The sequence below is a fragment of the Polistes canadensis genome, unplaced genomic scaffold, assembly GCF_001313835.1.
Source record: "Polistes canadensis isolate GaletaPanama2010 unplaced genomic scaffold, ASM131383v1 scaffold_182, whole genome shotgun sequence".
In the NCBI taxonomy this organism is placed as follows: Eukaryota; Metazoa; Arthropoda; class Insecta; order Hymenoptera; family Vespidae; genus Polistes; species Polistes canadensis.
Window position 1 is genome coordinate 244,836 of NW_014569729.1, and position 23,891 is coordinate 268,726.

The following is a 23,891-nucleotide window of genomic DNA, read 5'->3' on the forward strand; positions in this document are numbered from 1 at the left end:
CGCGAATGTATTTAAAATTAGCGCGGTGCGCTAGACACGCTGATTGGTCAGTTGCTTAGTAATTGGATCTCCCACGCTGTCTTCGTCATTGGATTGAGCGTATTTGATTGGTTGCTGTGCTCTGTTACGGGACGGATAGACTTCGGCGAAGTCGTCAGACATCGTAATCGTTCGCGCAGCTTGCAGTAACGCGGCGTGAGTGCGTGAGTAAACTTAAAGTAAGTAAGTAAGTTATGTTGTATAATACGTGTGTCGAGTTGCACGTGAGAAAGAGATAAAGAGTGAGAGAAAGAAAGAAAGAAAGAGAGAGAGAGAAAAAACAAGGACATGTGTCACGGTACGAAAAAAGGGCGCGCTTACGAAATCTAAAGTATTTCGTGTGAATACTAATGAAATGATATGAAGATATTTAACGTGAACGATCATTGGATTTCTTTACGGACTTACCAAGAAGAAGCATTGAATTCTAATAATGTCATGATTTTCTTTGGTGCAACAAGAAGATGGTATCAATTTCGAAAAAGATGAGAGTTTTATAAAAATTAATACAAAGGTTGGTTGAATTTAAATATTTTTCTATTGTATTGTTAAAGGGAATATATATATAGTTAATAATGATCATTGATCATTTTTAATTTTACTTTTTAAAAATATTTATTACTCATATTATTTAAGTAATAATGATTTGTTATAGCAAAGGTTTATAAAATATACTGTTATATATGTTTTATATATAATTAATTAAATTACAAAAGAAAATACGTGACTTTTTAGTTATGTTATTTAAATAATAATAATATGATTAATTAATGTTAAAAAAATTTAATAATTTTTATACATATTTATAATGGCGTAATTTTTGTTTTTTTTTAATAACTAAATCTTTATAAGCGAAATTGAAGATTTAGATCAGAGCTTTTAATCTACATTAGTTTTTTTTTTCTTTTCAAGGTGTATGATAGTATGAAAAAAATATTTATCGACATATTAGAGTATAGTGCTTTAGTTGTCATAGAGTATATAGAAACAAACTCGCATATGACCCGTTTTATTTCATTCTATCGATAATACTCTGCTCGTTCTGCGGCTTTAGCTCAAGCTGTCTATCTTTTTCCCTTTCTCTCATTTCCGTTTATTTTTTTCTTTATACAAACTAGTATTTTCCTTATTTTTTTTTTTCTTACATACTTTATTATCAACGAACACGTGTATGTTTATACGTTTATATATTCCTAGAAGATTTCTTCCTCATCGCTGTTTTCCATTAATTCGTCAGCGTACATCCGTAAGATAATAGTCTTTTATGATTGTGTTTTTAGTACAACATGTAATCGACAATGAAGTAAACTTCCTTTGGTAACAAATAAAATAGCCACTTAAAAACGATTAATTTAGATATGCAACAACAAAAAAATAATACGGTAGATTTATTCCAAAATGTTTTTACAATATATTCCACTGTTCCAGCGAAATTGCGTTATCCTTGATCCAAGACTTTAATCAAATTAGGTAACTCATTGGATCATGAGAAACCATTTAACTCGATCGAACCATTAACTCTAAATAGAAAAAAGAGAGATAGAGAGAAAGAGAGAGAAAATAAAGTAAAACACTAACAAACATTTAACATTAATCCTATAAAAGATGATTACAAAAGTATAATATAATTATCAACAAATCATGATAACATTGATTCAATTAATGAACTTTTATTATTTTAATCTAATAACAACGCGCGTATCAGGTTTGTACAGTTTTGTTTTCATATTAGCATCGAATTATCACATAAATATGTTTAAATTCGTAAAACAAGAAATGGGAATTTCTTTTTTATGACCATATTTTCATTTATAGGATCGCGTGGGTGTCGCGGACAGTAAGGTAGACACATTGCTGCCAGGTGTAAAATAAAAGCGGGAGTAACCCTCCGGTTTCAAAGTGCGTCCGAGCAGAACGCAACTCGGGCTTTTCTCTCTCTGTCTCTCTCTCTCTCTTTTATTCATTTTTTCTTTCTTTTTCTCTCTCTTCTCACAATGTCAGCTGGCCCACTCGTTTGTTAGTTCTTTTGTGTTTCGTCAACCGCGACTGGAACGTCGCACGGTATAACTCTCTCGTCAAACATATTGGTTATTACCATAAGAATTTTTCTTCTACATTTGTCGAAACTTTCTTTATCTTTATTCTTTATTCTTTATTCTTTATTCTTTTTTCTTTTTCTTCTTCTTCTTCTTCTTCTTTTTCTTCCCTTTTATTTTTTTTTTGATAATGGACTACATCCCGAGATACATTTCTATAGAATTAGCATATCTTTTTCTTTTTTTGTCGGACATATTAAATAAAAGAAATAATTAACCCTTTGTGAATGCAGCAATTCTATGAGACCAAGCAACGATACGATCAGCTCAATTTTGTTTTATATTAAGTATATCATTTCGACGATTATACGTTATGCTGAGTATTATATTGAATATTCAATTTTTGTTTAATTATAATTTTGTATTAGACATTGATTTAAATTTAAAATGCATTTTAATACTATCGATCGTATATAAGTTAATCGAATAGAGACTATTGATGGGTTCACATTGAACGTGTATTTAATGCTGGTTTTAATATATTTTCCGATAGAAAAATCTATTATTATTTATAACATATTTTTCTTCCTATTCGATTATAAATATATATATAAATGAAGTTAAATATAATAAAAGATAAACAACTAGGGAGTATATTTATGAGTAGTGGTATAGGAACGTTAGGAGAAGAAAGTAAGATGCTATTTAAGATAATATGTTCGACTGGTCGGGAACGACTTTACAATGATCCTGTTATTACTCGAATGTAAACTTGTGTATATATATAAGCCCATCCTTTAAAAAGTATAATAAAAATTTTGTACGATGCAGAAAAAAGAAAAAAAAATATACCCATTATCAATGTTTCAACCGTGAAACTACCACGAGGACAAACAGTTTTTATCTTTTTATTTTCTTTTTTATCTTGCCGTACGTTTGAAAAGGGTGTACCGCATTCTGTAAAAGAATGTTATACGAAATTTAATGATTTATTTACTTTATTTTGTAGGTATATTCATATAAGAGAGTATAAAAGAGATATAAGAGAGAAGGGTTATTTGAAAGATATCCGTAGAAGAACGCTCGGTTATTATAACCGACCGAATGACTTACGGTTGTGTGCATGCCAGTGACGTGTAGTCATCGTTCAATGGTTGATGGCGATAGCCCTTCGCTTGTGGACCCTATACTTAGTAGATAATCGACGCAATATACTGCACTTATTAGCGTTATAATAAGGCGAATGTTGAATCGGAAGAAATTTTCAAGCTTTATCTTCTTTTGTTCGTAAGTAACCCTTTGTTGTCTCAACCCTAGCTAGGGTTCATCATTTTTTGGTATATATATATTCATCAAAAATAATAATATCTATATATTTTAGGTATTGCTTTAGTCAGATATATATTGTTTTATAAATACAATATATGTTAACGTAAATTGTCGACGTTGTATTTATTCACATTGGATCGATTATTTCGTTTGAATCAATTATTTATTGTTATCAGATTGTTAGTTTTGTTTGGTTTATATTAGAATCTTATTTTGTAATGATTATTTAAAAAAAAGTGTAGAAAAAGTTCTGCGGTACAAATTTGAAATAGTTAGAGAACATATCGTCAGGGGATGTAGCTCAGTGGTAGAGCGTTCGCTTTGCATGTGAAAGGCCCCGGGTTCGATCCCCGGCATCTCCAATTTTTTTTTTCTTTTCAAATATCAAACAAATTTCTTATAACATTGATATGCGTTATTCTCGATTTTTTTTTCTTAATAATATTAATTATTTTTACAACGTATATTACTCACACACAGAACGATGGTGCAGTATAAGGGAAATGTTAGTGATTCCTCTTTGCATAGAATTCTTATTGTTTGACGTTTATTTTTTATTTAAAAGTTTTTTGTTTCGTTTCGATGGGTTGCATTTTAGTTATGTCAAGTACCTGTAAAACTTTCTTTTTACGGAGTGATGATGCAACGGCATATGGTAGGACACGTGCTGCGGAATAACAACCGGGTTTGCTCATACGTACTGGAAAGTAATGTGCAAGGGGAGGAACGATCGGATAGGGTTAGCCTCTAGACTTTATCGTGTGTTCAATGTGCCTTTGCAAAGCAAGGGTTCTATGTATATTCATCTATATATATATATGTAAGTAAGTAAGTACGTAAAGTACACTTAACGCACGTGTGGCCGAGTCTATGCATCGAATATAACATCGTTCTGTTTCTCATTGAAAACTGGCATACACGAAATAGTTCCTTAATTAATCACCAACTGACCAATTATAGAAAACGTTGGACCGAAACGAATTCCTATTGTTAAATAATAAACTATTGTTATTCTCTTTCGAACGATACTTCTCGTTTTTTCTTTTTTGGTTTCTTTATTAAATCAATCTGATAGATATTATGTTAGTTCTCGTTTAACATTAAGTTCCTGTTATGACACTATGCGTTAATATACTTATAACGAGATTATCGTATCAATTAATTACTATCCTTAGAATGTTTTAGATTGACAGAGTTTATTCTTGATTGAGATTAATCATTAAATCTAATTATACGGCTACTAATTTCTTCTTTCTTTTACATTTTTATTAACTTCAATTGAAATAATGATTTAGGATTTTATTTGACTTATAATAAAATCATTTTGTTATTTTTTTTTTTTTATATTATTCATAAGACACGTGCGTTCATTGTACACGAGTGACGAAGACACTTAGGTATAGTTTATTTTAAGCGTAAGGAGAGAAGGCAACCATAGAAGTATGAGGACAAATTAGCTATTAGTCGGTTCAGTTAACTTATTGGCGCCTACGGCTAAGACTTCTCACATTCCGTTTGGTATCTTCCGTTGAGGAATCGAATTCCTTTTTTTTCTCCTCCCCCTCTGTGTTAGTTAAAACATCTAACATTTTTCTTACTTTAGTCAAACGGAAGATCTTTAATTGCAATCCGTTGCAGTAACAGGAGATGTTAAGAAAAAAAGGAAGGTACGGAGGGTTTATTCAATGACTAAAACATAGTTAATACTTTGTGATAGTATGCAGCATACAAGTTCTTGGTTAACCACATTGAAATGCTAGTTGAGTACGCAATACTATTACCAATGTGCAATGCGTCATCCAAAAATACCTTTGTAAGAATGCTGTTAGGTTTTTATACCTTGTATGAATATATTCAATTAATTGAATTTATAAATCTTCGTTATATCAATTTCTAATTGAAATTAATGAACATGGTGGTTGGTAATCTTTTATTGTATCGTGTAATTGTAAAAAAAATATGCATAACAAATGTCTGCCATCGTGTCCATAAATATTTGGACAATTGACAGAAAATTTGTTTTCGTTATGAAGGATATTTTAGTCATGGTTGAGGGCTAAGATTGTAAATGATCTATGGGGACCGATGACGTCAGATGCTTGGTTGGGATCAATCGAAGAGTCAAGTCGCGATAATTGCAGTAATCGCGCTTATAAATTAGTAACAGGCTCGTTTGCTTTTAGTCGATCCGTGGACTTATTTTTCTTCTTCTTCTTCTTCTTGTTTGAACTATTTCTTTTTCTCTTTTGTATAATGCAAACTGAAATGTATTACTATTGTCATTAATTTTACCTTGATCGGGATATAATCGATATCATTTGAAAGATGAAGTTAATGAATTTCATTCTAATTGGATGGATTGAAAATTGCAGATATGCATCCTGATGCAATATTAATCCATTTAGCGACGATAAAGATCATCGTGGGACAGTCAGACTTTTTCAATACCCACACACATTCGATGAACGCGAACATTGGTATTTCGAATGGGAGTTAGCAAAGAGAGAAGAAAAACTAATCGTTTATCGGGGACACAATAATTGGCAAACCCGACGACGGCCAACTCGTATACTCGCTAAATCATTAATTATCTCGGGAATCAACAAGCCTTTTACCCTTGTGAAATATATTGAGACAATTTCTAACAGTCTCTTACTCTGATCGAATGTGTGTCTTTCATAAAATATTATTTAATGAATAAATCATCCGGATAACTCGGGACGTTTTCAAACTCGTTCAGTTATATCTAATCGATTGATACGATCTTTTCTTATTTAACTTATTGTTAGAGTACCGCATTGAAAATATTGTGTATAATATATTCATTCGAAAATGAATTTGATTTCAATTAGTTGAGATTAATCAGAGAAAAAGGTGATCTAATCGATTATTATTCATTTCAGATGGAGAATCAAGGATTCGAAGGAGAACAATATCGCAATAATGGAAACAATGGTTCTCTCATTAACACTGATTCCGGAATACATCCTGATGTTCACGTTTACGAGGACATCGGTCCAAGTAGCGAAGAATTTTGTAGAATTTCTTCCGGGTTCTCGGAAGAATCAACTCATTCTAGAATAGAACAAAATGCTCGTTCATTTCGAACTTCGAATTTTCTTAACGATACGATTGAAGGAATCCAATCGGATTCTTCTCAGTCGATTTATTTCCAACGAAATTTAACGTTGCCGTTTCGTCGAGGACTTTCATCCACAACGTCAAATCCTTCCACAAGTTATTCCATTTGGGAAAAGAGATGGAAAAGTAGCAAAGAAAGAAAAGACCGTTCGTTTGATAAAAATTGTTCTGATAATTCAGATAATGGGAATACAAATTGTGCGTTATCGAGGCTGCAAGAAGAGGATTATATCAGAGCAAGTGAAAGACGCAGGAGAAAGGATTGCAAACATTGTAGAAACAAAGGGAACTTTGTTAATTCTGAAAGTCAAGAAATAATAAACGATCGGATAAGTAGAGAATTATCAAATTCGTGTCTACAAACGGAAACAATTCTTTCACAGCGGAATGACAAGTTTCTTCCGCTTTGTCATTCGTTGAGCAAGACTACAGAAGAATCTGAAGAGTCTGTAGGACAAAATTCTTCTTCCATTACGATATTTTCGATCTCCGAGAAGGTTCAACAACAGCAACAACTACTACAGCAGCAGCAACATCATCATCATCATCATCATCATCATCATCATGAACAGCAGCAGCAGCAGCAGGAGCACTTACCATCAAGAACACTCGAGTACCTGCAGTACGATAGAAACGACGTTGAGACTAAGCTCGCCCACGTGGTTGAGACCAACGAAGACAAGGCACTCATTATATCGAAGAGTAGTCAACCAAGTATGAGAATAAATTCGATTTACACCCAAGATCATTGGTATGCCAAGGAAGCTCCTGTTTTTTACACCGATCTCAAAGAACCAATTGCTTTTCAGGTAAAACACGTTTATTTTATTTCTTTCAAAGTTCATATTATTAAAATCTTTATTTCATTTATATGATTTTTATTAGGTGTCTCGCGTTTTAAACCTATTTGTCTTTATAAACAAATGTTGCAAATAAAAATTGCTTCAACCATAATATTGCTGAACAATTGCACCGTAGTTGCTCGTTGGATTTATATTGATATTCTCTTCCCATTCAAAAATTTTGTTATGACTTCCGTATCATGACAACAGCGCCCTGTATGAAACACCTGCAGTAAATATTATACATTCCCACCTCGGTAGCTATTAACATTAATTAGAAACATTTGCTTAAAAAATATCAAATAAAATCACAAATATTTGATCGTAGTATTTAAAACGAGACACCAGATATATGATCGTATTTTTAGGAATAATTATTGATCCAGGTTGATAAGAGTAAGTTTTCAAATGAAGCCAATTTAACTGTAGAAATAAAAATAATAAAAAAAGTAGACAGTTGATGACATAGTAATTAAAATGAAGCCTCTTGAACATATGGAATAGGTCCAAAGTAATGCACCATTTCTGTGTAGGATACAAGTTAGTTCGACAGTTTACCGCAGTGTGGTGCATAGTGGATGCACTATTCTCGATAGCAAAATGTATTCCGTTTGGTATAACTGGGAACTTGTCACAGAGGAAAGCATACTTACCTGGCGCAGAGGTTACCGTGATCATGAAGGCGGTTCCTCCAGGGCGAGGCTTTTCCATTGCACTTCGGTTAGGCTGACCCTTGCGAATATCCCTAATGTGGATATCTCGGGCGTATAATTTTTGGTAGTCGGGACTGCGTTCGCGCTGTCCCGGATAAATTAATTCAAAAATAAAATTTCCCCCTTCCTTCAAAATCTAGCTAAAATAGTATATTATAGGGAAAAGAATTAATTCTCTAAAATTATTTCGGGGGTTAGAATTATATGCATTGTCTCTTACATCTCTCTTCTCCCCCCTACGAATTGATCTCCTAGAATGAATCGGTTGCAGTTGGTGGGCATAATATTGCATCTCAGGTTACAATTGAATAGAATTACTACAAGAAAGTGAAAGGGAATATAATATAATCATTCAATAAAATTAGTAACACTACTTATTATAATTTATTCTATTTCTCAATGAATTAAATCTCGTATTTATTTCAGTGTCTCACTGGATTAATGAACCGAAGGATTAATTGATATTTTGAATGCGATCTTCTGTACTCTTTCCTATTCATCGTACAAAGACTGACTGTCTTTTATGAATCGAATCGCTGTTACTCGTTATTATAACGATAACAAATTACGGTTAGAGTTTAGAGTAAAAATAAGCTTGGATAAAATTCCTTTCAATCATCTTCTTTCGAATTATTAATGAACAGTACTGACGTAGTATTTTTAGAATATGTGTGTTATATTTAATCAAGATTATTTCCACTTCTTCCCTCTCGTTCGACGTTTATTGAGGATGCATTAGTATGAATAACGAAGAGATTTAAGGGTCTCGTGGCTTCTTTCTTCTCTTCGTCACGTGTGTTACGAGGGTTGCATTTAGTGTGCATTAGCCATCAAACACACAAAAGTGGTTCATAGCGTTACATCAGTTTTGCACACGTGCGTAGTCCTCGTGCCAAGTCTTTACTAATAGAGTACACAATAGGAAATATTCTGGAAAAGTTGTCGAGCGTTGGATAAATGAATTATTTGCCCATTTAATTGTGCTATAACTCTGAAACCTATTTTCTCGGGGAATTAAGGACACCTGGAAAATAAAATCACATCGCGATTGCAGGAATGAAATTCTACAAAATTTAATGAAAAATCAAGAAAAATGTACACAGTCTGGCTAAAAAAAAATAAAAAAGAAGGAATTTGTAAAGAAATGAAGTTAAAAGTAAAAATAATAAGAATGTATATAAGATGTAGAGATATGTATTGGTAATATCCTATAAAGTCAATGCCGTGTGCTTGCACGGTTTCAGTCTGTAAAACGTAACACGCGACAGTCGTCCGGTCGATTCTTGACCGAAGAAGATGTGGCCGCTTTAGAACTGGCTCCTTCTCTTCTTTGCACTCTTCTTTGCAAAGAAACGAAAGGGAAACTAAACTAAACTAAACGGAGTGGAGCGGAAGTGGAAAATATCTATCTATAGCCAGACAGAGAAGTGTGGGCTGTGTGTCTGGCGGTTGAAAAGCGCGTCGGCTCATCGACGGCAATCTCCAAACCATCGGCTCGCGTTCTTCCTACGGTTTAAAACGATGTTGTTCAAAGTGAAAATCAACTTTTGCAAATATCACATTGATCTTTATAATCAATAAAGACAATTTTTTTCAAAATAAGAATCAAATATAAGCCGAACGCATTAAAATATTGTGTTAATGAATTTGTAGTAGGGGAGAGAATGCAGTATCGATGGCCGAGCTCAAGGTGCAATGTGTAGATTTGTATTTTATTGGGGTACAACGTTTATACATTTCTAGAATTTTATATACAATTTCATGCAGTTTTTATTTATTTTCTTTTAAATAAGTAGTGTACTTATATATATATATATATATATTATCATCATCCAATTCATTCGTTCGTTCATTTATTTATTTTATTTATTTATTTATTGTACTATTCCATTGTTTCGTTTGTTTCAGAGGGCTTATTCCCTCCCAGTACGAATGCAAACTCCTACTTCACAAAATCGAGTTAACTTGCGAAGAAGTGTCCGAGGTGAACCACCACCGGATCCAGCAAGACTTCACAAAAGTCATCGTGGATGGACTTTACATCTTGCAAGGCCATTAGAAGGATCTGGTTGTAACAGATCTTTGATCTTCTTATTGGTTCTTATATTGATACTTCTTGGAGTAGGTGCTGCTGCACTTTATATCGTCTTCGGTTAGTTCGATTATATTTCGTTGATCACGTCTTTAAACAATGATTTTGAGTTATTGACATCTTTTATAATTTCGGGGGGGAGGATAAAAAAAAACAACAAGATAGACGTTAAATCCACACTTTGATTCGACGAAGCGTACCAATTGCTTCTACTAGATGAATTTAACCGCTGGGTCAACAGAACCATTTCCTTTAACTACCTCTTCTCTTATTTGTTTCCTTCTTTTTACTATCTTAATCTTTTACGATCAAGTTAAAAGTACAGTCAACAAAAAAAACATCGTAGAAATGTTAATTATTTAATTTTAGCATATATTTATTCCTTATGAAACAATATTAGGGTGAACCAAAACTTCGTACGTTTATTGTGTTGAAACTTTACTTTGGAAATATTAATTAAAAAAAATGCACAAACTTTTGGTTCACCCTAATAATATTGTCCAACTTTCTAATTGGTTTTTCTTTTATATTTCATTTTCAGAACCACAAAAATTGCAAATTATTCAATTGTATTTAAAATCATCGACTGGTGGAAATTCATCATTGCAAAACGTCACGTCTGATGAATCATTCAATCAAGTTTTCTCAAACGAGTCGAATAAAATCGACTCGTCGACTACGAGAACAACTACGAGTACCGCTCAAATGGCCGATGTATTTTTAAACGTAGATTTATCGTTCCCCGATGATACTTCATCCTCGGTGATCACGAAAACGGAAACGGAAGCATTCAACGTTGATCATGCGAATACTAATTCTACGAGATATTGCGATGACTGCTTAAGTGGAGAGGTCTGCGTTGGTTTGGTCGATGAAGAAGTACCTATTTGTAGAATCGGCTTGGATCCTGATGATCCAACAGGATGTGCTGGTCTGTGTCTTATAAACAAGCAGAGATGTCATCGTCTTGACGTCGATGCTTTTAGGTATACACGCGTACATTCTTTTTTTTTTTCTTTTTTCAAGATTTTACTTCTATCCTGGTCCTCATTAATTTTAAGAACAATTCGTATAAACCATTTTTATATAAACGCATTTTTGTTTAAATTTGTTCTCTGATATTTCATAGGAAATATATTTAATAATTTATCAATTAAATTTTACTGAGAGAGAGAGATTTAATCATTTAGAAAACAATGTGTTTAGTGTACAATTACGAATATTAAATTTGTAAAATTGAAAATATTTTCTATCTGTGACCACCACACACAAACGTATTTTACTCTTTTTAAACTTTTCATATTTTTGTATTATTTTATGTTATAGATGCGTTGAGATAGAGCATTACTGTTTGGACGACGAGTGGACTTGTTTGAATACACTTTGTATTCCCATGGAAAAACGTTGCGATGGTCATATGAATTGTTACGATCATTCGGACGAGTACAATTGCGGTGAGAAGAGGATATAAAATAAAATTCAAAGGATTGATTCGTTTGATTTTTTTTTTTTTTAACAAATCCCCACGTTCGATCGTATTAACCTAGTTTCCTTGTGATCTACAAATTTGTATTATCGGCTTGCCTAGTTTTACATTGGTGGTTTTTGCGAGGCTTCTGTTTCCAATCTTTCATTTCTACTATTTCATTTTTATAATAACGTATATTACAATATTTATTTATCAATTATTGTTTTTTATATATAATAATAATAATTAATTTATTTTTCTATTAATATATTTTTAGTTTGCGATTCGGAGACGCATTTTCAATGCGGCAATGATACTTCTTGCCTTCCATTGGAAAGGAGGTGCGATGGTAGAATAGATTGTTGGGATGCTAGCGATGAAATTAATTGCACATTAGGTAAGTATCATATTTTGTGTTCGTTCGTTTAAATAATTATCTTTGAAAATATTATTATTATTATTATTTATGATTAATTTATATACGTATGAGAAATAGCCGGCACAAATATTCGTAGATGATTTTTACAAAAATATCATTTGAAAATACGATGACAATTTATAAATAATATATTACTATCTTATCGAATTTTCAAATTAGTATATATTGTCGCATAATATGCACACGTAAGAGAATAAAAAAGCTTGCGTAGTTTCTTTTTTGATACGTAATTTAGTTCTATTTTAAATCTAATTGCTCTTATAATACATTTCTGGATTACGTATTCCTATCTTTTTCTTCTTCTTTTTTTTTTTAAAATAGTATAAATATATTTTTCACCATATATCTTTTGTTTTCTTCTTCGTAGGTCATAATCTTGGTCGGTGTGAGTACATATCGGTATCTTGAATGCACTAAAAAAACTTTCGCATGTAATCTGTTGTGCACTTTTGTAACACTTAATATAATATTGATTTTTCTGCATGATCATCCTATATTTTAATAATGATTTAGAAAAAAGTATGAAATATAAATAAATATCGTAATTGAATATTCATTTATCATAATTGTTTCTTTTTAAACAGTGATAATAATATTAACAATTATATTATTCATCTTAGCTTGCCCATTGGATAGCGAGTTTACGTGCAGTAACGGGCAATGTATATTAAGGGCTCGATTTTGTGATGGTTTGGTTGATTGCACCGATGGATCGGACGAACCACATGGATGCGAGGGTCGATGCAATAAGCACGAATTCACGTGCCAGTAAATTATCCTTCAAATTTTTATTCGTTAAACAATACCGTCAGTCTCTTAATTTATACAGAAAATTATACCATCAAAATTGAAAACAATTCAAATAGAAGTTGACTGAATGGAAATGAATTGAAACAACCGCTCCCCCCCCCCAGCTTTAATTTTTATTTAATTTATAATAAATTTTCGGTATATAAAATTGAGGGACAAGTTGTATTTGTTAACAAATCATCTTGTACAGTTTTTAAACAAAAGTTTATATATTTGTTTTTTTTTTTTTTTTTTTCAGAAATAGTAGATGCATTGCAAAGGGAGCAAAATGCAATGGAATGGACGATTGCGGTGACAATAGTGACGAAAGGCACTGTAAAGATCATATTATCTAATATTTATAAACAAATAAAAGTATTTGCAATGAGAAAGAAACTGATGTGACTATACGTAACAGTATTTGATATTAAAATAATGGATATGTATGTAATGTACATATAAAAAACGTCTTGTATAAAAATAATATAGCAATTATGAACAGATAATGAATATTATTCTAAAATAAACGAGTACTATTATGTACTTTACAATAAATTTATTTGTAAATTCATTTTTCAGTTTTTATTCTTTTTTTTTTTACAGAAGATATTACTTAAATGATATTTGTCTTTATTACATAAACACAATCGAGCATATTTGTTATTTGTATTTATCAGCAAAAAAAAAACCAGAATAACGACTTCATGTACCCAATTCTTTTTTTTTAATGATTTTTTAAGGATACATATACAGAATAATAATAATAATTATAATTTTCTTTTATATTTTTAATACTATATCATTATTAATATTACTATAACTAAGGAATATACATTGATGAAAGGTTTTTCTCATATATGTAAGATTATTAATATTTTAAGCATATGACTTCTTTTTCCGTCTTTTCTTTATTTTTTCAAATGCGAAACATTTGACAAAATAATTATATCCGATATTTAAATATAAGTTTTTTTGTCATTATTTTTTTTCTTTTTTATTTTATTCTTTTTTTTTCTTTTTTTTTTTTTCTTTTTTTCTTTTGTTAAATTATTATGCTTGATAGATAATATTGTTATTATATATTTATATCTATGTATATATATATATACATACATATATCTATATATATATAGAGATATTGAGAGAATATGCACGTATTGTTGTTTTTGGATGTTCCATTGTTGAGAAAATGTTTGAAAGAATTTTATAAAAATTCGTCTGGTTCACGTGGTGCGTCAAGGTCTCGATAATGTATAACAGGTCGGAAATCTCCTCCACCGCCACTGTAATAGTAAGTATTATTAGTTTACTTCATCACAAATTTATGCATCAATAAAAATTTTGTATACCGTGTGATATAGGAAATTTTTTGGATAATTAGTATACGCATATACATATTGTATCGTATTTTTAGATCACGAGAAACACACGGAAGTGGGTTTTAAAATAAAAAAAAAGTCACAAATAATTAGTAAACAAAAAGGTTTTATTTAGTTATTCACACAATTTATAAGTTACAGCACCGATCGATCCTTGTACTAATTTATTTTTATCATTATACAAAAAGAAATCATCTTAATATATGTATGCACATAGTTCATTTATTTTTTCTTGTTTTTTGCATACGTTTGGATCTCGATGCATGTATCTTGTTTGATTGTTTTTAAGTTAGAGTAAATATAAATATGTGTCGATAATTATGACAGTGGACTAAGTCAAAAGATTGAAAATACGAATTTTATGATTTATTTGGATATTATGAAATAAATTTTTAGAATTTTTTTCCACAATTATCGGCCCACACAATTATATATAAAAAAAATATATGTGCAGATTTAGTAACACATGTACAGATAGATAGCAGATAGCAGTGAACATATTTGTGTTTCTTTGTTTCTTTTTTTAAATATAATATATATATATATAGTATTACCCCATATAATCTAAAATAAAAATATATCTGTTAGCTCGGCGGGGACCAAATATATTCGATTCTATTTTACTTTTAAACTTTCTTTTTCGCTAATTCAAATAAAAATAATCGAATAAAAATTCAAGAGAAAATGTCCACATTCCTCTGTTCCAAGTCACTATAATTAATAATAGTTCTTGACGTCGATATGGCTTCTTCGTCCCTGTAAACATTGTTTTGACTTTGTTCAAAAAAAAAATCTATCTACGATGACTATAATCTAATTATTTTACCCTGAATATATTATATTGTATATTTTATATATATATATAATATAAATAATAGAATATATATTTTATACAATAAATATATATATATATATATACATATATATATATATATATATTGTATAAAATATATTTAAATGGTTCATGTATTTCTTTATCGAATATTTTCTACGTTTGTAGTATAATGTTAACAACAACATATTAGATTTGAGAAGAAGATATGTGTAAATATGTTTTAAATTAGATATGTAAAACTGAAACAAAACGCAGGCATGCGAAGATATTGAAAGCAAGAGAAGAAAAGTGCAGTTAGCAGGGAATGATAGAAAAAAAAATGATTTGAAATGATATAAGATGAAATTAATTATCTTACCGTCCTCTGTTAAAACCACCACGACCGGGACGAGGCATACCAAATCCTCCACCAAATCCACCACCATAATTGGATCCGTAACCTCCTCTTCCTCCTCCATAACCGGCACCGTAACTTCCAAATCTGAAGATGAATAATTAAACAATTTTGTTTGTAGATTCACGTTGAGTAATAAATGTATTGTTTTATTATTTTCTTAAATTATAGTTATCAGAATAAAAGCGTAATTATAATGATACTTACGTGCTACAACCGTAAGGGTTAAACCCTTCACGTGGTCCTTCCCTAGGTGGTGCTTTATTACCAGGATGTTCTGGAAGCTGTGGTCGTTTAGGATCTTTCAAATAATTATTAAAATATTCAGCTTCAGTCATAACTTCGTTAACTTTCTCCGCGTGCTTGTTGAATATATGTTTGCGAATAAAATCAGGTCCTTTAAATTTCTTCCCACTTAAAGGACACAACCATTTGTCTTTTGCCAATTCCTGCGTGTTTGCTTGCACAAATTTTTCTACCTCACTGTATATTATTTAGTTAAGAAAAGTATTGATAGAGAGAGAGAGATAAATTTATATATTTATAAAATATTATATAATATTTTAATGATAAAGTTTCATAGAGAACTTGGACATGAAAAGAAGTAGAACTTAATTTAATTGAGTTGGACGTTTCGTCCCTTTATTGGGACTTCTTCAGCATCTTAATCATTAAACTTCAGCAGCAAGTTCCCTATGAAACTTTATCATTAAAAATTATAATTTTGGACGAGAGAAAATACTAAATAAATTATATAATATTTTATTGGGCCGTTTCTTATTAACCCCTTCGTTACTAGCGAAATAATAAAAAGGATACGCATCAGCATTTTTAGCACCGAGCTTGTCAAATTCTTCTGTTGACAGGGAAGCAGCAGGTTGTAGAAAAGCAGACATTTTAGTTTCAAAGTTACGGCAATATTCTTGTAATTCAGTACTAGTAATTTTAGCAGTAGGTGGAGAACCCCTAACGTGCATTATTCCACACCTATTAGGCATTTCATCTTCATTCGGATATTCACAATGATTGTAGTAATCAACCGAATGTACTACGCGTAAATACAATATTAATCTGTCCAGTACCTAAGAATAAAGAAATTAATTAATAAATTCATCCAATCGAATTTAATATCTTCTTCTTTTTCTTTTTCTTTTTTAGGATTATGTCCTGTGTTATCCTGAATTTAATATGATTTGTAATAATTCATTTTGAAATAGTTTAAAAATTACTTTAATCAAGGATGGATCTCTTTCTATTGGACCATCTCCGTCTCCTCCTAATTGACCTTCTTCTTGGTCACCCGACATGCCTAACAATTCTTCTTCTTCTGCTGATGCTTCCTCTATCAAATAATCTGTTATATTTTTCAATACTGGATTTTTCGAGGACAATCCAAAAGCCTAAAAAAACATAATAAATTGAATTTTATTTAGTTTTATGGTTAGAGGATAAAGAAAATGGAATCACTTTGATAACTTACAGCCTGTTCAACTTCACTTTGAGACGTTGTCGTATTTTCTTTATTGTCATCGTTTTGTTTGTTAGAATTTTCTTCTTTCTTCTCGTCTTTCCACAATCCAACACGATTATCTAAATTATGCACGATTTTAGCGCTGAGTTTAATATCGTGTCTGACTATTTGTTTATGAGATGTTAATCCATTAACTGTCCGAATACGACGCGATAAATCTCTGTTCACTATTGCACCTAATTCACAATCTCTCAACTATTGAAAAATAAATAATAATAATAAATTTATGTATTTCATTGATGTAATAATGGAATAAGAAGAAATAGTGTTTTATACTAACTCGTATATTATTCAAACTCCAACAAATTTCTTTGATATTAACTTGTCTTTCAAACGAAACCCAACCACGTCGGAACCATCTTCTTTCCGGTTGCGGATCAGCTATTGCAACTCGTAAAAAACCAGGGAAACGTTTACACATCTAAGAAAATATTAAATTACAGTTGTAATTCGATCGAAGTGATTTATAATTAAAAGAAAAAATAATATTTATGTATATTTTACCGCTTCGACTTCGGCTTTTGTAATAGTTGGTGCTAAATTTCTAAGAAATATGCTACTTGTTTTATGAAGCGCTCTTGGTTCCTTTTCTTTATCTTCACTTGCTAGATCAATAACAGTTTCCGGTTCAATTGTAGGCTTTTTAACTTCTGTTGAGTCTACTTGGTCTAGTTTTGCTTCTTCCTTTTCTTCTTTTATTGCTATGTCTTCATTATTGTCATTTTCATTTTCATTGTCATTATCATTATCATTGTCATTAGTTTCTTCTATCTTTTCATTTGTGGCTGAATTATAGTAATTTATAAATAATAATATATAATATTAATATTAAATTTAATTATATATAAATATTGATAAGTAATATAATAATATTTACATGTTGTATCAGCTTTAAGAGTATTCATCTTATTGCTCCCACTTTCCGATGAGCTACTGGTAGTACTGCTGCTGCTACTACTGTTGCTATTGGTTCGTTTTCTTTTTCTTGTATTAGTTTCTTCTAATTTATCATCTGTAATTAATTAAATTAATGACTAGTATGAAAACAAAAAATGTAAAATAAATTATATTAATAACGGTGACATACTCGTTTCTTCAGACTTAGAATTTTCTTCCTTAATTTTCGTTTCTTCTGAAACTTCGTCCATCTTCTCCGGCTCGCTTACAGCATTTTCATTTTCTTCAGCATCCTTCATTTCCGTCATGTCAGCATTCTCTCCATTTTTATTTGATTTTTCCTCTGTTACCGATTCTTCGTTTTTAATACTTTCACTAAAAGAAAATAAAGTTATAATGTAAAGAAACATATAATTTAATATAATTTTATAAATCAAATTTTAAGAGTAATTCATACTTCTTTTCAGATTGTTGCTGTTGTTGTTCTGTTGCAGATTTAATTTTAGTTTCAATTTTCTCCTTAATTCCAGTATCCTTAGGAATCATAATGTTTGATGGTTTTACATCTAAAATTTGTAAGTCCTCTTCCGTACCACCTTCCAATTTAATTACAACTGCATCTAAAAGACGTAACAATGCGTCTGCTTGTTCAGCATCTACAGAAACATTATCTACTTCTTCTGTTTGAAGCATATCTATAAATACTTCAACGCGTTTCTAAAATAAATCATTGAAAAAAGAAAATTTTGTATAAAATCGAAATAATTAACTTATACTATAACAAAACGTGTGAGACTTTTATTTGTATTTAATACCTTAAGAGCTGCAAGTTGCTCTTCTTTTCTCTTCAACGATTCTTCCGGGTGATATTTTATTTTGAACCTATCGAATAAACAAATGAAATTATCATTTTAATATATTATCTTATACTGAATATATCATTATTTATTTATATAGATTTTTATTGTTTAATATAATTGTTGAAGTTGAAAGGCATTTAGTATTAAGATGTAGATATGTTTTTAACAAGTCGTCTACAGTAACAACTTAGATTCAGTGAATATCTTCTAACAGACACACACGATAGCGTTAATAATTTGATTATATATTACTATCATGTTGACAAATAATTATTATTTAATAATAAGAATTAATTTTAAAATAAAATATGTAAATTTACGTTAGGATGTAGCCCAAAAGAAAATAGCATTTATACATCATTACATATATTACTGTTTCTAATTGAAAAATTGATAAGAGTACAAATAACTTGAAAGAGATCAAGCATATGAAAAAAGTCGATTATTTTTAAATATAAAAACACTTCAAACCATTTTCTATTCGTTTCCAGTCTTGGTCTAAAATAATAATTACCATTTGAATAAACTAAAATGTATGTGATTTGGAATGAGTTATAAATACAACATGACTGCATATCATTTTTTTTTGTTTTGTTTTTTTTTTTTTGGTTTCAGTTACAGAATAAAGCCTCACCTGTAGTGTCATATTTTTACTTGCATTCAGTATTCTCGTTGACACAGTGGCTATTTTCATATGACAGAGCATAGATTGAATAATTGTAAAAATGAATAAAGCGGGTTTAGAACGCGGCCTACGTGAGCAATGTTTTAGGGCTTTGCGCGCCCAGCTCACATCAAATGTTATTTATCCAACTACCTAATATAACAACAACACCTCGAGATTCTTCTTCGATGCGCGATACGCGAAATGGATAAAAATGTTCGTACGAATAAAATAAACGGGCGAGATGACCTGTGCCCAAGGTATAAGGCGGATGGCGGCTGTGTATGCTGTAGGGATAGACAAAGTTGGTAATATTGTTTGAAAATTATCTATCACGTTACATCTGCAAATTATACATTATCATTCTAAACTAACTCCTTTACAAAGAGATATACCTTTTCTGCCCACACATTTTAAGTATCAATTTTATTATTTCTTTATATATATATACAAGATATCTGAAATTTTTCTAGTTAAACTGTGTCAACATATTGTATGATTTTTTTCTTATTTACACGCATATAATACACTGACACAGTTTGGCTGGAACAACCGCAGACACCTTGTATAATATCATTTCAAATTCTTCAAACAATTTCTAATTAGTATTTTTCTAGTAAATAAAAAATTTGAAATAGTCAAATAAAATCCTACAATTCCTGTATATATTATTTTCTTTTTATAATGATATATTCTATTTTGTAATATGTTACAGCCACTTTGGCTGAATTTGAGAATTATTTCTATCACGCGTTTCACGAATACATCACATTTTAATACAGACCTTTACACTATGATAATTAAATTTTACTATAACTAAGAAATAACTAATAATCTTCACAAATGATATTTTTCTTTTTGTAATAACGAGTAATATAACATATTGTAGAATAATAATATCAACATACCATTCTTCATCCTTGTGCGCTACAAAGAATTCATTGAGCTGCTGCCTTCGGAATTCCAGTTTGTACTCATTATAGCGTTTAATAGCCTCTTCGTCTGTAATAGTGTCTTCTTGTGTTCCAAGAAATGCTTTGAATGACATCATCGGTGGTTGAGTTTCAACATTCGAGTTGCTGAAATTTCCAGCCACCTCACGGCTACAAAAGAACAATTTTCATTGAAAATTCATTCATTTTCACTTATCCTGTATATCCTTAACATTTTACCTTAATTTAGCTAAAAGTCTAGGAGTTAAACGACTTCGTTTTCGCATTATTATTATTATATATCTTATTTAAATTTAATGCAATTTAATTTTAAGTTTCACATTAATTGCTATATTCTATGTAATATAAATATGTTTATGTAACAAATGGAGAAAAATAAACAAACCTGCTACTGTTACTATGGTTCCCATAGTGATGGTTACCATGGTGAGGAGGTGGGTAATGATCTGGACCCCAAGCATTTCCACCGCCACTAGCACTCCCACCACCTCCATAATAATCGTGAGCATATCTCGGTCTATCATCCCAATCAGCTCGCATTCTTTTAATAGGTGGTGCCATATCTTGAGATCGTGGTGGACTATATCGATCACGTCCACCACCTCCACTACCACCACCACCACCACCACGATATTCACGGTAATCAGGTCTTTGTCTAGGACGACTGGACCATTCCCTATAATAATCAACACATTTTAGATTTACTTTAATTCAAATTTCTCAATATGTTTAACACAAAATTGCATTCGATATTGTCGAAGGAACTAATAATGCAATATTACATGTATGATATCATTTGATTTAAGTTCTCACCTTAAATTAAAACAACGAAAGGTAGCAACATTAGGAACAGGGATATGCAAATAAGGAATAAAGGACTTCTGCATCGGTAATTATAAAATACAAAGGAGTAATTATATTGATTGAATTGTTTGATATCGTAAAGCTCAAATTCTATCTATTTATTACCTTCAACTTGAAATTATTTTTCCTGAAAATGATTAATGCAATGTCTATGTTACGTTATACAAAGAACAAAAAATAAGGATTTTCTCTAGTTTTTCATTTACACATGTATATTATATAAGCTTATATTTATTAACCATTTGAGTTCCAGGGGTAATTTAGAAGAATTGTATAGACAAATGGCAAGCAGTGTGAGTACGTATCAACTGCATATTGCATTTCAATAATGTCGAATTTTACAATGAGAATATAATAATAATGCTATCGTGTTGCTTCTGACACAAATGGTTAAAATTTTAAGCATTCTATATTTTAATAAGAAGATATTTTTATATACCTATCAACCCAATCATCTCTTCTTCGGTCATCCCTACGTCCTTCACGAGAATATGATTCATTTCTTTCACCTCTGAACTTATCACGCCTTTTTCTGTCATATTCGTCATCTGAGTCTCCCATTTTTATTTTAATATTTAGGAACACTTGCTATAATATAAAAATTGTTTTAAATAATAAAATGAAAATGTCGAAAGGATATTACATTGAAAGTTATAATTAAAGCAAATATTGCATACAATGATAGAGTTCTCAGAATTAAAAAAGATCTAAAAAAGGTTAAGTAGCAACCAACAGGGTGAATAATCAAAGTGTTTGAATAAATGAAAAATAAATTTAATAGAAATAGAAATATTTTAGCTTTTCTTATTTATATTTTTTATAACAAATAAAAGTAAAGGATTAAAGTAAAATTAGATAGTTAAGACAAAATACGTTTCTTTTCTTAATAAATTGTAAATCACAGAAGTACCTTTCTTTTTAAATAACAACAATATTAAAGTTAAGTTTCAATTTATACTCAATTTATGTAAAATGTTAATAATATTATTTTACCAGTATCAGTAGTATAATACACAAAATAATATATTTACAATTTTTGTCCTAATGTATTACAATATCAAAAATAAATTGGCACTCACCTACCTCGAGACACGATCAAGAAAAATTCATCATGGAGAATTGGAAAATTCTGTGAAGCGTCCTTTACAGGAAGCGTGGAGTATTAAAAATAATTTTATTTCTCAATCGATATTTTTTGACTCGATCGGAAACAGTTCAAAATATTACCGCGTGATTCAAATGCATTGAATTATATTACGAAAGTTTTGAGCACAAAAAAATTGGCACAGAACCACAACAACAGAAAAAAATTAATAACTGCTCTTAATTGCTCAATCAAAATCCCTATATTAAATCCCACTTTATTAATTAATTATTTAATTAATTATCAATAATTGAAAAATCGAAAACGTTTTTTCTCATATTTCTAAGCAAAACAATAAAGTTTCCTATTGTTTTTTGATTTCAATCAATTGCACACTTTTGGTTTGTCTCTTTTTCTCCAGTTTTTCTAGCTCCAATATAATATCGGTCAATTATTAATCTAGTAAGTCTTTTCTTCTGTACCTGTTCAAAGACAATCCTTTATTCTTCTTTTGTACCTGTTCAAAAACTCCTTTATTCAATAATTAAAACAAAATATCTATATTAGATTTCTAATGGTTTGTTTTTAAATGTATACAGAATTTAATTACACATTCACTTTGTGTACACTAATTGCTATTAAAAGTTACTAGGAGATAAGCAAGTTTAAAATATATTGAAATTCTAGTAACATAGCTAAGCCGATATCGGTAATAGTAGTTGTCTACCTTTATCTTGTAAACAGTCGGTAATACGACTTACAGACTGAAAAGATCTGATGGTAACTTAACATCAAAATTGCTGACAGTCGATAATACGACTAACCGACCGAAAAGATCTGATGGTAACTTACCATCAGAATTACCGACAGTAAAAAATCTTCATCGCAGAAAAAAAGAATAAATGCTCTTAATTGCACATTTCAAATCTATAATTGCACACTTTATTAATTATTTATATATTAAAAAAAAATTATTATTTACAAAATATTTACTTATTGTTTATACATTATGAACGATAAACCTATTTCTTTTCACTACCCTATAAGATGTTACTTTGGAAATCAATTTTAAATATATCCCCTGCAGGTATATATATACCAATTTCATTTTCATTTTCATATATCTGTTAAAAAATAAAATGTTAACTGTAATTCAAGAGTGTAATGCACTCTTTTTATATTTCAGATTGTTTAAACATATGTATACTAGTATAAGCATTACATACTTATTAACACATAGTTTGAATATTAAATAATTTCAATATGATATTCTTTTCGATGAAAATTTTCCCCACCGAAGTCACTACTGCACAGGAACGTTAAAACAAATGTACATTAGAATTAAGAAGATACGTGTACTTTAAATATAGAAAAATAGAATAAATTTTTTATTTATTTAATAAATAAATTATYATATCAAGCTTGACTAGCGTGGTCATGAAGAAAGCCGAGCTACGTACGTGTGACGGACCAAGCTTGTGTGCGTGCGTGAAATGCATTTCTATATGGTTATTGGGAGTTTCTAATTGGTCAATCACTTCT

The 23,891-nt window shown here is 30.3% G+C and overlaps 2 protein-coding genes and 1 non-coding gene across 8 annotated transcripts; 2 read left to right on the top strand and 1 right to left on the bottom strand.

Moving 5' to 3' along the window:
- The first annotated feature begins 49 nt into the window (after positions 1-49).
- On the top strand, positions 50-13,461 carry LOC106789425 (low-density lipoprotein receptor-related protein 2-like). Of its 4 annotated transcripts, XM_014753606.1 has the most exons (10): positions 51-553; positions 3,085-3,362; positions 6,308-7,354; positions 10,009-10,252; positions 10,734-11,178; positions 11,519-11,646; positions 11,938-12,057; positions 12,467-12,484; positions 12,720-12,867; positions 13,148-13,282. In XM_014753606.1, the coding sequence occupies exons 3-10, from the start codon at positions 6,308-6,310 to the stop codon at positions 13,242-13,244; spliced, it is 2,247 nt and encodes a 748-aa protein (XP_014609092.1). In that variant the 5' UTR covers positions 51-553; positions 3,085-3,362; the 3' UTR covers positions 13,245-13,282. The 4 variants fall into 4 exon arrangements, with proteins under 4 accessions (XP_014609093.1, XP_014609092.1, XP_014609091.1 ...); XM_014753605.1 differs by lacking the exon at positions 3,085-3,362; XM_014753607.1 differs by lacking the exons at positions 3,085-3,362; positions 12,467-12,484 and having other exon boundaries at positions 50-553; positions 13,148-13,461.
- On the top strand, positions 3,695-3,766 carry Trnaa-ugc. Its single transcript has one exon. It is a non-coding gene; the product is annotated as a tRNA-Ala (tRNA).
- A 463-nt stretch (positions 13,462-13,924) lies between the features above and the next one.
- On the bottom strand, positions 13,925-22,498 carry LOC106789417 (serrate RNA effector molecule homolog). Of its 3 annotated transcripts, none has more exons than XM_014753595.1 (16): positions 22,345-22,495; positions 21,705-21,853; positions 20,787-21,077; positions 20,357-20,551; positions 18,740-18,806; positions 18,382-18,641; positions 18,115-18,299; positions 17,905-18,039; positions 17,532-17,812; positions 17,308-17,448; positions 16,977-17,222; positions 16,726-16,896; positions 16,316-16,578; positions 15,704-15,979; positions 15,461-15,583; positions 13,925-14,171 (listed from the first exon to the last, which is right to left on the bottom strand). In XM_014753595.1, exons 2-16 carry the CDS (start codon positions 21,824-21,826, stop codon positions 14,093-14,095), a joined length of 2,835 nt encoding a protein of 944 aa, XP_014609081.1. In that variant the 5' UTR covers positions 21,827-21,853; positions 22,345-22,495; the 3' UTR covers positions 13,925-14,092. The 3 variants fall into 3 exon arrangements, with proteins under 3 accessions (XP_014609081.1, XP_014609080.1, XP_014609079.1); XM_014753594.1 differs by lacking the exon at positions 13,925-14,171 and adding an exon at positions 14,361-15,023 and having other exon boundaries at positions 22,349-22,498; XM_014753593.1 differs by lacking the exon at positions 13,925-14,171 and adding an exon at positions 14,361-15,023 and having other exon boundaries at positions 22,345-22,498.
- Positions 22,499-23,891: the final 1,393 nt, after the last annotated feature.

Bases quoted from the DNA above. Each gene is read 5' to 3' on its own strand.
- LOC106789425 (XM_014753606.1), top strand. From the start codon at position 6,308: ATGGAGAATCAAGGATTCGAAGGAGAACAATATCGCAATAATGGAAAC. The intron at 10,253-10,733 runs GTTAGTTCGATT...TTTCATTTTCAG, and splicing joins TGCACTTTATATCGTCTTCG to AACCACAAAAATTGCAAATT. The intron at 11,647-11,937 runs GTGAGAAGAGGA...ATATATTTTTAG, and splicing joins TTCGGACGAGTACAATTGCG to TTTGCGATTCGGAGACGCAT.
- LOC106789417 (XM_014753594.1), bottom strand. From the start codon at position 21,826: ATGGGAGACTCAGATGACGAATATGACAGAAAAAGGCGTGATAAGTTC. The intron at 16,897-16,976 runs GTAAGTTATCAA...ATGTTTTTTTAG, and splicing joins AAAGTGAAGTTGAACAGGCT to GCTTTTGGATTGTCCTCGAA. The intron at 16,579-16,725 runs GTAATTTTTAAA...CTTTATTCTTAG, and splicing joins GAGATCCATCCTTGATTAAA to GTACTGGACAGATTAATATT.